The 13,718-nt window shown below is 33.9% G+C and overlaps 1 protein-coding gene across 1 annotated transcript; it reads right to left on the bottom strand.

The window, feature by feature from the left end:
- Positions 1-6,159: 6,159 nt before the first annotated feature.
- On the bottom strand, positions 6,160-6,807 carry LOC138348970 (uncharacterized). The gene is made up of 2 exons (XM_069298589.1): positions 6,377-6,807; positions 6,160-6,307 (listed from the first exon to the last, which is right to left on the bottom strand). The coding sequence occupies exons 1-2, from the start codon at positions 6,805-6,807 to the stop codon at positions 6,160-6,162; spliced, it is 579 nt and encodes a 192-aa protein (XP_069154690.1).
- Positions 6,808-13,718: the final 6,911 nt, after the last annotated feature.

The raw sequence follows: 13,718 nt of genomic DNA on the forward strand, positions 1-13,718 counted from the left end.
TTAGCTCAGAATTTAGTTTATCAAGTCAGATTATTATGCTTGCTTTTATGCTTGTTTAGTTATGTTTTATTTCAGCTTTACTCTATTCTACATGCTCAATATTTTTCAAGTACTGACGCATATGTGCGCTACATATTCTCGTGATGTAGGTTCCGGTTCTCTGCATCTAGATCACGCATAGATCAATTTTCGATCTCCAGTTCAGCAGATTCACTGGTGAGTCCACATTCTTTGAGGACAACAGTCATGAGTGTCATTTCAGTCTTTAGTCATTTAGATTCAGTTTTTGCTAGATTTAGCTGGGCTTGTCCCAGTTTTCTATTCTAGTTTAGAGGCTTATTTCAGACATAGTTAGTTTCAGCTTAGTACTGAGTTAATATTTCTTTGTATTAAACTCATCAGTTTTTTATATATCTTAATTACAGAATATGGGTATTCCCCATCTTTTAATCATAAGTTATGATTTAGCTTCCGCAACAGTTTATTATCTTTAGTATGCTCATGATCATTCCAGCAGGGTTAGCTTGGGATCACTTGTGGTCATAGCGTCCGTGTTCGCATCTCGGGGGTAGTTCGGGGTGGGACACCTTCCTTCGGTGTAATGTTTTACCATACCGGATTCCACACTTTGATCTTATAGTCTATGTCGGTTAAGGCAAGTATTCCCTATACTAAATGAAGTAATAAAGTACAAACTAACTAAGATGACTTGAGAGGTTGAATTAGCTTAGGTAGGGTATGGGACTTACAAACTAACTAACATGACTTGAGAGGTTGAATTAGCTTAGGTAGGGGTATGGGACTCTACCTATGCCTTGTGCTAGTTTTGCTTGGAGAGAACTTTAGGAGGTTGTTACTATGTATGAATATGCTTATAATGGTACGTTCTATGTATATGATGAGCTTGCACATTGTAGATACTATATGTTGGTTGGTGTCACTTATTAATATGTGTTGTCTACATTGTTAAAGTATGATGATATGTACTCTTAAATGTTATGCTATGTGAAGTAGGATGTTGGTCATGATTCTTGTTGGGTTACTTGATTGAGTAAGGTTATGGGGATTTTCTTGGTCATTGTACTTGTTGAATTGATAAGGGTTGTGGTTAATTGTCTTGCTATGGTTATGTTATAATGAACTCTTATTCATGGTTGTTGAGGTTATGACTTGATGATAGATTTGCTTTGAATATGTCTAATTACATGATATGCATGTTGACTTGACTATTTTTGATGTTGTTGCTCTTGTGATGTACATGACTATGACTTCATGAACATGTCTTATTGATTTGGTATGGTTTTGTTGAAAGTGCATAAATGTTTTCAATGAAAAGTGCATACTTATTAAATGTCCCCTTTTATTGGCATGATTTCAAAGTATGTGTGCATATGGTCTCATATTTAGAACAAGTATAAATATTAGTTTTTATTTCCGTTTTTTAGGGTTATACATTATTTTATACTGTGGTTTTGGATTTTTGGAATTATTTTTCTAGCACTTAGTAATTTATTTTCTGGAACCTAGTTTATGCAAATTTCACTTTGAATTTCAATTCAAGATTTTGGTTTTCATGTTTTCTCATTGCAAGATCATGAATTCTTTTAACCTAATTATGAATTATGAACTCTCAATCACGAGTGACTTAATACATAGATAGGGTTGTTGGAATCATGAACAATTAACAAATTATGAATAAAAACTAAGTAGCTAAATAGTGTTTATGCATGTATTGTTAATCTTTTTACTTATAAGTTTTTCTGGCGGTGCACATTGTTATAAATCGGCTCATTCCTACTTGAAATTACTGTATTAAAATCTTGTGGGGAACACATATACCCTACTTTCCATCTTATATTGATATCTCATACTTTGAATCTTTTTTACTTGTTACTTATTGATTCAAATAAAAAATCTGTAACTTTATTTACAAAAAATCATATTTACTTATTTCGAAAATAGTTTGATTAAAAAGATATAATTGCGTGTTATATTTTAGTTTAAACCATATTCCTTGTGCGATTTACCCCGCTCTACAAGTTGGGTTTTTTTCTTGATAATGATCGTTTATGCTTCATTAAGAGAGGTATCATTTTATCGTATCATTTGAGAAGAACTTTGAGGAAATTAAAACATAAAGGGGAACACAAAAATCTAATCGAAGAGAGGTCTAGTAGATTGTAACGTCACAAGGCTACCCCCTAGACGTGGACACAGACCTAAGTTCAGACCCCAAGCTAACTTTACTGGCATGACATGAGCATAATGAGAGTAATAATAACCGATGCGGATACTAATAATAAAGTATATCTAAAATTATTAGGGAATGCCCATGTACAAAACTAAACATATTAAATCTGAGAATTCAATACAAAGAAATATCAAACTCGGAATACTAAATTTTAATCTAATGATGTCTTAAAATAGACTCTAACTAACTACAAATATGGAACATGTCCCAGCCAAGTCTAGCAAAATTGAAATTAAAAGGGTGAATTTTTTAAGATAACAAGAGTACTGTCCTTGAAGGATGAGGACTCAACACTAATGTTGTTTCACTTGAGATGGAGAATCGATCTAATTGTGATCTAGATGCTAAGAACCTAAACCGACATTACAAGAAAATGTAGCGCAGAGTATGCGTTAGTACTTGAAATGCACTGAGCATGCAGGATAGAGTAAAGTTGAAACAAACATATAACTGAACAAGCAAACAAGAGTATAATCTTAACATGATATAGATACTGAGTAATGAGCTAGCTTAATGCAATGGCCAAATGATAATATACTCAGAATAAATACTGACTATACTAGAATATGGTCAATACAATGGAGTCTGAGTGAACTGTGGGAGCTACTAACAACCGATAATAATACCACATGTGATAAATGTGGATTCCAATTCATATGCCTTATAGAGGGGACCCAACATACCAGACAAAATATGTAGATGCATTCTGGTGTGATAACTAAAATGATGCCCTCATATAGGAATTACAACCTAAGTTGCTGGTAGTTCTGGGACTATATGGATGACTGTCCCTAGTCTAAATCGGTATTATGCTTCTCCCAATTTATTAAATGACTTGCGTATGATGACTGAATTTCTGTGATATACAAGATAGCTCAAAGCGGACATGCAATCTGTCAATACATATTAATATACTCATAATCATACATTCAAGACTGATGCTTGTATATATGAAATATCTTACCTAGCATGTGTAATTGAAGAAACAAAGAAGTATATAGCTAGGCTTCTGGATTTCATGCAAGAAATGAAGTAATCACATGATAATATGCTGAAGTTCAAGAAATCATAGGTCTATTCTATAATAGGGAATCAAAAATTTGACTTAAATATATGACCTACTGGGCAAATGAACCCAGTAGTAAATTCCAAAATACTTGGTGAGGAATTCCACGAACTGGGTTGTTGCGATGTTGAACTGGGTTTTGTTTCCTCCTTTTTCTCTCTAAGTTCTAATTTTGTAAGTTTTCATGAAATATTTGACTTAGATAAGTTCTAGTTATGTTTCTACGCTAAAACTAACCAAAACCATGTAGCTTAGGGTGTAAACAACGTAATTTTGGGGTCAAACAAAATAGGAAAAGAGAAAAGTACCCCTGACTTAAATTGTTGATGTGGATTAATACGACCACTTTCACGGACCGTGAAAAGGAGATGGTGAAGTGGGTCGTTATATTTGGTCCAGAGTTTACTGGTTCTAGGGGTACGATCTTCGGGTCCTACCTGTTGTTGTGTTAAGGACCATGGATAGTGAAGGTTCCTGTGGTCCTCACTTAGGTCCTGGGGTCTGGTGTCCTTTGTTCATGGGCCTTACCACGGGACAAATGAAGTCCCTCGTAGTCCTCTCTTAGAAGTTGGGGAGTCCTGGGATTGACAAGAAGGTGTGTGTGTGTGTAGGAGGGTTGTTGCCAAACTATCACGGACAATCCCACGGTCGTGTAAAGGACCACGGACTGTAAAGGTCCTCATGGTCTTTACTTGGGCGTGGGGTTTTAAGGGGCTTGCTAAGGAGCCTACTGCGTTGACTCCATGGATGCACACGTGATCCGTTGGCAAGACCACGACGCGTGAAGGGTCCCGTGGTCGTAGGTCTGTGCCTGGGGGATGATAACTCCCTACCACAGGCAGGTCAACGTACCTGTGGTTTTGCTGGAAACAATGGAGACCACCATCTTCATCATCATTGCTAGAAAAATGGAAATTATTATTTAAATATTTTATTTCTCCATATTCACCTTTCCCCACACACCGGCCCAATCTACGCACTTTATTCCCAACGAATCGATGTAGAAACAAAAAGAAAAGAAAAGCAAATACAAAATCAAAATAAACAAATCAAAAACCGATCTTTTAATAAAACACTATCAATTTTGATAGGAATAAGAAAGAAGTCATAAAGAGAAATAAAAATAATAAATTCATATATAATATATCTTAAAACTCCAGAGAGTGATTGGTAGGGAAAGAGAAGAAATGGGAGATTTGGGGTGGGCTGCATAATTTCATTATGTTTTTTTAAAAAATAATCTGAATGCTTTTGTTTTTAAATTTTGACTTGTTTATATTAAAAATTGTTTTTAAAAATAACACGTGTCTTCATTTGATTTTTTATTTGACATAACATATGCAAGTGTATTACACACATTTAGTATTTTGACTAAGTATCACAAAAAATTTCAACTGGTATTTATTTTCTAAGATTAGAGTATCTAATAGGAAAAATGATCTACTAAAGTTTCTAAGTGAAATATACAAACAACTTTAAGGGGTCATGGTGACTTAAGCTAAAATTATGTCACCAAATATAATTTGATAGATTATAACGTATTGCATATATTATCCTTTAAATAATAAATACAATTCACAAGGTCGTTATAGTTTAGATGTGAAAATATTTAAACACGGTTAATAAATGTTTAAAATGTAAATTCATTAATAATTCTTGGCTAGATGAATAATTATCCCAATAATGATATTTATATAAACACACTGTAGTTTAAAATATTTATTAGTTAAATATTTGATAATAGTATACATAATATTACTCCTGTGCAGGGTTAATCAAGAAATCTCTTAACATATCACAACAATATATAAAGGCATCATAATTTTCAAAACAACAAGAGGAGAAAAAAAATCCAAAATATTTCGCATAAATTACGTCAGAAAGGTAGACGATATATATATTATGTATTATTTTATGTTCGTTTTGAAAGAGATCTTCATTTTTTATAAAATGAAGATCTCTTATTGAACAATGATAAATATACTACTCTATATAAATTAATGTAAAAATTAAGTCAAATGAGGTTCCTTAAAAAGAGAAATATTTAAGAATACGGAACAACAACTTACTATAAAGACTAGATTGTAGAATTGAAGAACAATAGAAAATAATGAAACTAAAAAAGATCCATTTTTCTATGATTTAAATGGTTAATCATAGGAAACTATAAAACTATAATTCTTAACTTTCCACACTAAAAACCTAAAACAGAAGCATGACTATAAGACCACATATGTTGACATAGAAATTTGGTGGAGAGGGGAGAAAGATTAATTTCTCCTGTCATTTTCCTCCTATTAGGTGGAAGTAGTACAAATTTGGAGTTCCTCAATACCCATGAAAATATCTTCATTCATGTGTACCTTTTCTTTACCATCACCTTTGTTCTGCACGACCGCAAAAAGCATTTTGTTTTTGCTCCCGATTTCAAGTGGAGGCTTAGTTCCGATAATTGAATAAGCAACATCTGTTGAATGCTTAATGCGCTTGGACGATGATGATGATGCATTAAAGATTTATTATTTGGGGAAAATATTTATGATTTTTGGAAGCTTGAATTTGGAATTATTTTTGAAGCTAGCAAGATATCTACAGCTCATGGGTGGATCATGATTGTGATCACCGGAACAAGATACAAAGAAAATGTTCTCATCCTTTGAGCTTTTCTCAATTTGTTTCTTTGCTTCGCATTGTTTTGATGTGCTACACTTATAGTAATTCTTGTTATGCCATATGAACAAAGTAATAATTTGCTTTATTCAAATATTATAAGTGTATACACCATTAATAATTTTTACTACTTATTGTTTTGAAAATTGAGAACAGAAGGGAACATAACTTTCTATAACCTGAAAAAAATTGGTGAGAGAGCAAACCTTGGAAATGGGGAACCTTTTATATACTTTTGACCATACTTGCGCCATGCCCATTTGTCATTTGTGAGTTCCTCTTGCGATAATCCATAGGTAAGCCTTATCGACATATTTTTCCTGAATCAGAAGCACTAAAGTCAAAATTTTTAATATACAAGCATAAAATGTAATGAAGTGAGTGGTTACCTTTTTGTAGATTGGGTCAAAGGACTCTTCATAGAAGAAGCAAAATTAGGATGAATTTTAGCCCCTATATCGAGTTGTTGTTGTAGATCTATCCATTCTGGTTGTGTTGTAGTTGGTGGTACACGTGCCACCGTTGTTTGTGATTGAGGAACAACGATTTGTTGGAAAAATTGAACTGGTTGAATTGAATGTAAGTAGAATTGCTGGTTGCTAACCTGATCATATGATCTTTCCTGACGAGCTATTGGAAAATCTAAAGAAACACTTTCAGATGAACCATTAAAAATATTCATGCCAGGAGCTAAAACTCTGTCAAAATAATTCCAAACATGAGATGCTTTCAAACCTAATTTAGGAGCTACAACATTGTTAGGTTTATTCATATTACAACTTCTTGCTATTGCACCTATATCCCGATAATCATCCTCCATTTTAGATCAATATATAATGATATCTAGTTAATGCAAAAAATGAAAATGAATATATAGGATAAACTAATGATGTTTTCTATAAAAGCGGAGATGGAATAGAGGATTCAAAGAGGGGAATGACTTATGGAGGAAGAAGATTAGAAAAAAGAATGTCTTAGTGAGCAAGAAATTATAAATGGAATGAAGAAAGTGAAGCTACATCACAACTTATATAGAGAAGTATCTACCTACCACGCATGACCATATTTACTTTTTAGTTATTGCAAAGTAAATAGTTTTTTCCATTTTAGACTATAAGAGATAGGCGACAAAATAGTATTCAAATATAATTTATGTGACAGAAGAGAAATAAAATAAATTTTATGTACCTTTTTTTTAACATTAAACATATATTATGATATACAAGAAACTAATCAAAGTCTATGATATGACTCAAAATTTGATAGTAATGACGCTTACCGTAACCCTTTTGTAGGCAAGCCAAAAAACTAAAATTTACAAAACATAAGAATATAACGATAGGAAGAAGAAACAAGAATAAATATACAAAATAGGGCCATAAAATAAAAAAATAAACATGATACACAATATATAAAAGATGCCTGAAAATGATAAAGAATGACAAAGTAGCATAAGAACTATCTAAACCTGGTATCACTAGAACATGAAGAATTAAGTATAGAAGCTCTATACGAAAATAAACTAACTAATCAAAATGCAAAATATAAGTTAGTAAAAAATAGAAAAAGCAGCAACTCTCCGGACGCTAGGAACTCACCATGATCCGAGTCAGTGACGATCTCGAGGAATTCAACACCAAGTGAGAGTGGCTCGTACTGGTAATTCTGTAAGAAAAAAGATTCAGAAATGTAGTATGAGTACTACATCACAGTTTTCTCAATAGGTATCATGAGTAGAAAGAGCTCAAAAAGATCAAATATATTAAGAGAAGTGATATACCATTAGTTTACAGTATTTTTGATGTGTTTCACTTAGTGTTGGTGTGTGTCTTGGGTTATTTTGTTGTTGGAGATAATGACAATTGGTTCATTGATGGGCAGTAGGGGATGCAACATAGATGATGGTTCGAAGAATTTTAACAAAGTGTGGGACCACGGAGGGTATCGACGACCCATAGATCGAATAATAGACCGTTATGTACATCTGTCATTTGTGATTAGAAATTTGAAGTTCTATTACTTAAAACGTAGAGGAAAGTGACGAAACGTAGTCAAGTCCACAGAGAATAGGTCCAACCAACGTCTCAAGTCCCTAAAATAATTTCCAAGTGTTGATCCACGAAGGAGATCATGGACCGTAAGTGGATCCACAGTCATTAGCTTCTGTCTTCGATTGAAATCGCATCTAACCTATTATTTTCTTATTTTCGTTCCTACTTTGTTTAGTATTTGTGTTCTATGAATATTAGTTTTTATTTACATTTTTGAGGGTTATACATTATTGTATATTTATGTTTTGGATTTTTGGAATTATTTTTCTTACACTTAACAATTTATTTTCTAGAACCTAGTTTATGCAAATTTCACTTTGAATCTCATTGTAAGTTCATGAATTCATTTAATCTAATTATGAATTCTGAACTCTCAATCACGAGTGACTAATCCACAACTAGGGTTGTTAGAACCATGAACAATTAACAAAGTATGAATAATAACTAAGTAACTGAATAGTGTTTATGCATGTATTGTTAATCTTCTTATTTAGAAGTCTTTGTAGCGGTTCACATTTTTATAACTCGCCTCATCCCTACTTGAAATTACCAAGGGAAGAAAAAGATTTTGCAACAAGGCTAATCCTTAACACTAGAATATGAAAAGTACACGGAATCAAGGCTAATCCTTAACACCCTATGATCTTTAATTGAGAAGAACTTTGAGGAAAAGAAGTACACAACAATCTAATCGTAGAGGGGTCTACAAGATTGTCACATCCCAAGGATAACCCTAAAAATGGACACGGACCTAAGATCAGACCCAAGCTAACCCTACTCGCATGACATGAGTATAATGAGAGTAATAATAACTGATGCGTATACTAATAGTAAAGTATATCTAAAATGATTTGGGAATACCAATGTACAAAACTAAACATATTAAATCTGAGAATTCAACACAAAGTAATATCAAACTCGGAATACTAATTTAACTATAACGATGTCTCAAAATTTCCTCTAACTAGCTAGAAATTTTTGCGACATGCCCCTGCTATGTCTAGAAAAATTGAAACTAAAAGGGTGAAATTTTTTAAGATAACAAAAGTATTGTCCTCGAAGGATGAGGATTCAACACTGATGTTGTTGAACTTGATATGGGGAATCAATCTAATGTGATCTAGATGCTAAGAACCTAAACTCACGTCACAAGAAAATGTAGCGTAGAGTATGCGTTAGTACTTGAAAGGTACTGAGCATGCAAGATAAAGTAAAGTTGAAATAAACATAGAACTGAACAAGCAAACAAGAGTATAATTTAAACATGGTATAGATACCGAGTAATGAGCTAGCTGAATGCAATAACCAAATCATAACATGTGCAGACTAAATACTGACTATACTAAAATGTTGTCAATACAATGGGGTCTGAATGAACTATGGGAGTTATAATTAAGTGATAATAAAACCATATGAGATAAATGTGGATTCCAATGTATATACTGCATACAAGGGACCCAATATACCCGACTAGAGGTGTAGGCGCATTCTGGTGTGATCAGTAAAATGATGCCCACATATGCGACTTAACACCTACTTGCTGGTAGTTCTTGGACTATGTGGATGATTGACCCTAGTCTAAATCAGTCTTATCCTACTCCAAATTTATTAAATGACTAGCGTATTATGACAGAATTACTCTGATGTAACACTTTGAAAATTCAAAACGTATTCTAGAGACTAACTTAAGTGTCATAAGGTTTAGACAATTTTTAAGGTCTATTTTAATGAATGTAGGTCATTTAGGAAGTCTAGAAACCAAAACGTCAAAAAACGTCCATGACGTTCGGAAACTAGTTCAAGGAGGTGCTAGCATACCTTTGCCTATTAGACCAACCAAGGGCCCTTGAGGAGGACATTTGCAAAAGTTGGCAAAATTTGTGAAGAGACGGTGTCACTAACAGATGCCACAGACGGGCCGTTGGTGAATCGACGGGGAGTCGATGCCACTCGTCAATGGAAACTTAGCCAAAATATTTGAAGGTTTATTTTGCATAGTCTATGAACTTAGCAGCGGATGTGCAGCACGGAGGGAGCAGTGGTCGTCGATTGACCAACGATCTGTTGATCGTGGTCTCGTCGATGGGCCTATGTTTTGCTGCATGTTTTGACTTATTTCTGATAATTAGTATACTTATTTAGGAAGTTATTAGATGTTAGGTAAGGTATAATTAAGTTAAATAACCCCCTATATAAAGTCCTAACCTAATTAAACTAATCAAAATTTTCATAACTCACAAAATCCAAACTCTCTTCCTTCTCTCTTATTTCTCTCTCTAGTGAAGAACTCTATTGAAGACCAATCTAGGGGAGGGTTTAAGGGATGAAAATATTCAAGTTTCACCATTAATATTCATCAATTATCAAGGTATGGTATCTCTTTTGCCTTTTATTCCTCTTTCCTCAAAGGGTTCCATCAAATTGATTTCAAAATTTGGGTTTTCAAGTGGGTCTTTTCCAAATCTCAAAATTTATATTATGAATTGATTTGTTTAAGATTTATTTTGGATATTATGAATATATTAACATTTATTATAACTTAATTATGATATATATTTATGGTTTTGTCTAGTTTGTAGAAGATGACCTTAACCCCTTAACCTTAGGTTATGATCTGGATATGAATTATGCTATATTGGTTCAATTGACTTGGTTATTGGTTGAATTACTACTATATGATGTTCTATACAAATCATGAAATAATTAGGGTGATTTATAGTCATTTATGCTAGTTCTTGAGAAGTGATATAGGTTATGAACTATATGGTGAGTTTGACCTATGTATCTTGTCTTAAGATATGAACTAGTATTGAATTGTGATATAGTGATTCTTTTAACCTTAATCATTATGTTGGTCATTGAATTGTGATGATGTTATAACCTAATTGGGTTGAATTAAAGGTTTATGGTAAGACCTTGATGATGAATTATGAAGGATACTTGGTAAGTCTTGTGATCCCTATTATTTACTTCAAATTATAGTTAGTTGTGATTAAGTCATGATGTTGTATTGGAGTCATTATTTACAATCTAAGTAAAAGATTAAGTAATCTTCCTATACGAAGGGTCTATGTATATTCAATAATGTTCATAGGTTTACTATATTGTGTGTGAGGTTAGAAGATGCTCTGAATAGTGGTTTCATAGTCTATCATAACTCTGAGTCATGTTTTGTAGTTGAGGTGAAATCCAAACAACCCCTTGATCAATCATTGATGGAGTTGAAGGGGTCGGTTTTTATCAAGCTTAATGAGTCATTCTTCTTAGGGAGATGATGTCTTGAGGTATCAAGGAAGGTTGTGTTCACAATGTAGATGGTTTGAGGAACCGGATTCTTGAGAAAGATCATGGGTCCCGTTACTCCATTTATCTGGGTTCAACAGAAATGTACTATGACCTTAGGGAAGTGTTTTGGTGGGAAGGTTTGAAAAGGGACATAGCGGAATTTGTTGCTAAGTGTCCAAATTTCCAACAAGTGAAACCCGAACAACAAAAGCCAAATGGTTTACTACAAGAAATCCAAGAAACTACTTGGAAGTGGGAAGACATATATATGGATTTTGTGGTAGGTCTCCTATTGGGTGGTTTAAAGTGGGTGAGCCTTCACTTCTTGGTCTCGATTTGATTTATAAGACTTATAAGGAACCGGTCGCAAACGGCCTATAGTCGGCAAAAGTCTTATGCCGATCATTGGAGAAGGGATTTAGAGTTTGAAGAAGGCGACAAGGTGTATTTGAAAATGTTGCCTATGAAAGAGGTGGTTAGATTTGGAAAGAAAGGAAAGTTGAATCCTCGTTATGTGGGTCCCTATGAAATATTGCTAAGCGTTGGTAAGGTTGCTTATGAGTTAAGGTTGCCTAGTGAATTGGCTTCGATTTATCTGGTTTTCCGTGTTTCTATGCTTAAGAAGTGTATCGGTGATACCGAGTCTATTCTTCCTATTGAGGGTCTTGGTGTGAAAGATAACCTTTCTTGTAAGGAGGTTCCATTTCAAATCCTTAATAGGAAAGTAAAGAACTTAAGGAATAAAGAAGTGTCTTCCGTGAAGGTGTTATGGAAGAATCACCTGATTGAGGGTGCAACATGGGAGGCCGAGACCAATAGGAAGTCCCATTACCCTCATTTATTTGAAAACTAAAGTTAGTTATTTGTATTAATAATGAAAATAATGACTAAAAATGAAAGTTTCTTGATTTTTGGTGATGTTTTTAAAAAGTGTGCATTTTTTGTGTCATTACGGTGAACTTACAGTTAAATGTGCATTTGGACTTGAAAATTTGCAATTCTTCTTATTTTGAGTTATGTTGTGCGTTTTGATATGGTTAGTCATTATGAAATGATGTGTAGTATGTTGGTAATTGAACTTTGGCATAATTGACTCATAAATGCTATGTTGAGCTCTTGTTGTTGTGAGAAGGATATTTCTCATAATGTGATGTGGAGCCTTATGTGTGGTTATTGAAGTTTTGAATTGCCTTGTGTAAAATATATGAGTAATGTTTTTATGTAATGTTGTTGGTTTGGCTGGTAGTATTGAGCCTATTCCTTCCTTCAAAAGAATTTTAGTATCATTCAGGAATGAATGTTTCGGGGAAGGGAGAGGGGATACAGTAACACTTCAAAAATCCAAGACGTGTTCTAGAGCCTAAAATAAGTTTCATAAGGTTTAGACACTGTATAAAGGTCTACTTTAATGAATATAAGTCATTTAGGAAGTCTAGAAACCAAACATCCATGAACGTCCATGACGTCCGAAAACTAGTTCAAGGAGGTGCTACCGTGCCTTAGCCTATTTAACTACCTTTTAGAAGTTGGAAAATGATGAAAATTGGTGGAAAGGTGTCTAACATGTGTTTCAGTTTATTCATGGTTGAAATGTCCTGGCACGACTCCCCAAGGACCAACCAAGGGCCCTTGAGGAGGACCCTTGCAAGAGTTGACAAAAGCTATCAAGAGACACTGTCACCAACGGATGCCACAGATGGGTCGTTGGTGAATCGACGGGGTGTCGATGCCACTCGTTGATTGACACTTAGATAAAATATTGGAAGTATCATGTCGCATAGTCTCATAAATTAGCGACAGATGGTCACCATGGAGGAAGAAGTGGTCGTTGACTGACCAACGATTCGTCGATCGTGGTCTCGTCGATGGGGCATGTGTTTCGCTGCACGTTTTGACTTATTTCTTTTAATTATTCAAATGAGTTAGGAAGTTAATTTAGGGGTTAGAAAGGTCTAATTAATTGAATCAATCCCCTATATAAAGTCCTAACCTAATTAAACTAATCAAAACTCTCATAATTCATAAAACCCAAACCTCTTCCTTCTCTCTTCTTTTTCTCTCTAGTGAAGAACTCCATTGATGACCAATCTGGGGGAGGGTTTAAGGGCTGCAAATATTCAAGTTTCACCATCAATCTTAACCAGTAAGCAAGGTATGGGATCTCTTTCACCTTTGAGACCTCTTTCCTAAGAGGGTTCCATCAAATTAATTTCCAAAGTTGGGTTTTCAAGTGGGTGTTTTCCCAATCTTGAAATTTATGTTGTGAATGGATTTTTTTATGATTTATTTTTTATATTATAAATAGATTAACATGTTCTCTAACTTAATTATTATATATCTATATGGTTTGGTCTAGTTTTTAGAACATGACCTTGTCCCTTAACCCTAGGTTATG

This window comes from Solanum lycopersicum, chromosome 5 (assembly GCF_036512215.1).
Source record: "Solanum lycopersicum chromosome 5, SLM_r2.1".
In the NCBI taxonomy this organism is placed as follows: Eukaryota; Viridiplantae; Streptophyta; class Magnoliopsida; order Solanales; family Solanaceae; genus Solanum; species Solanum lycopersicum.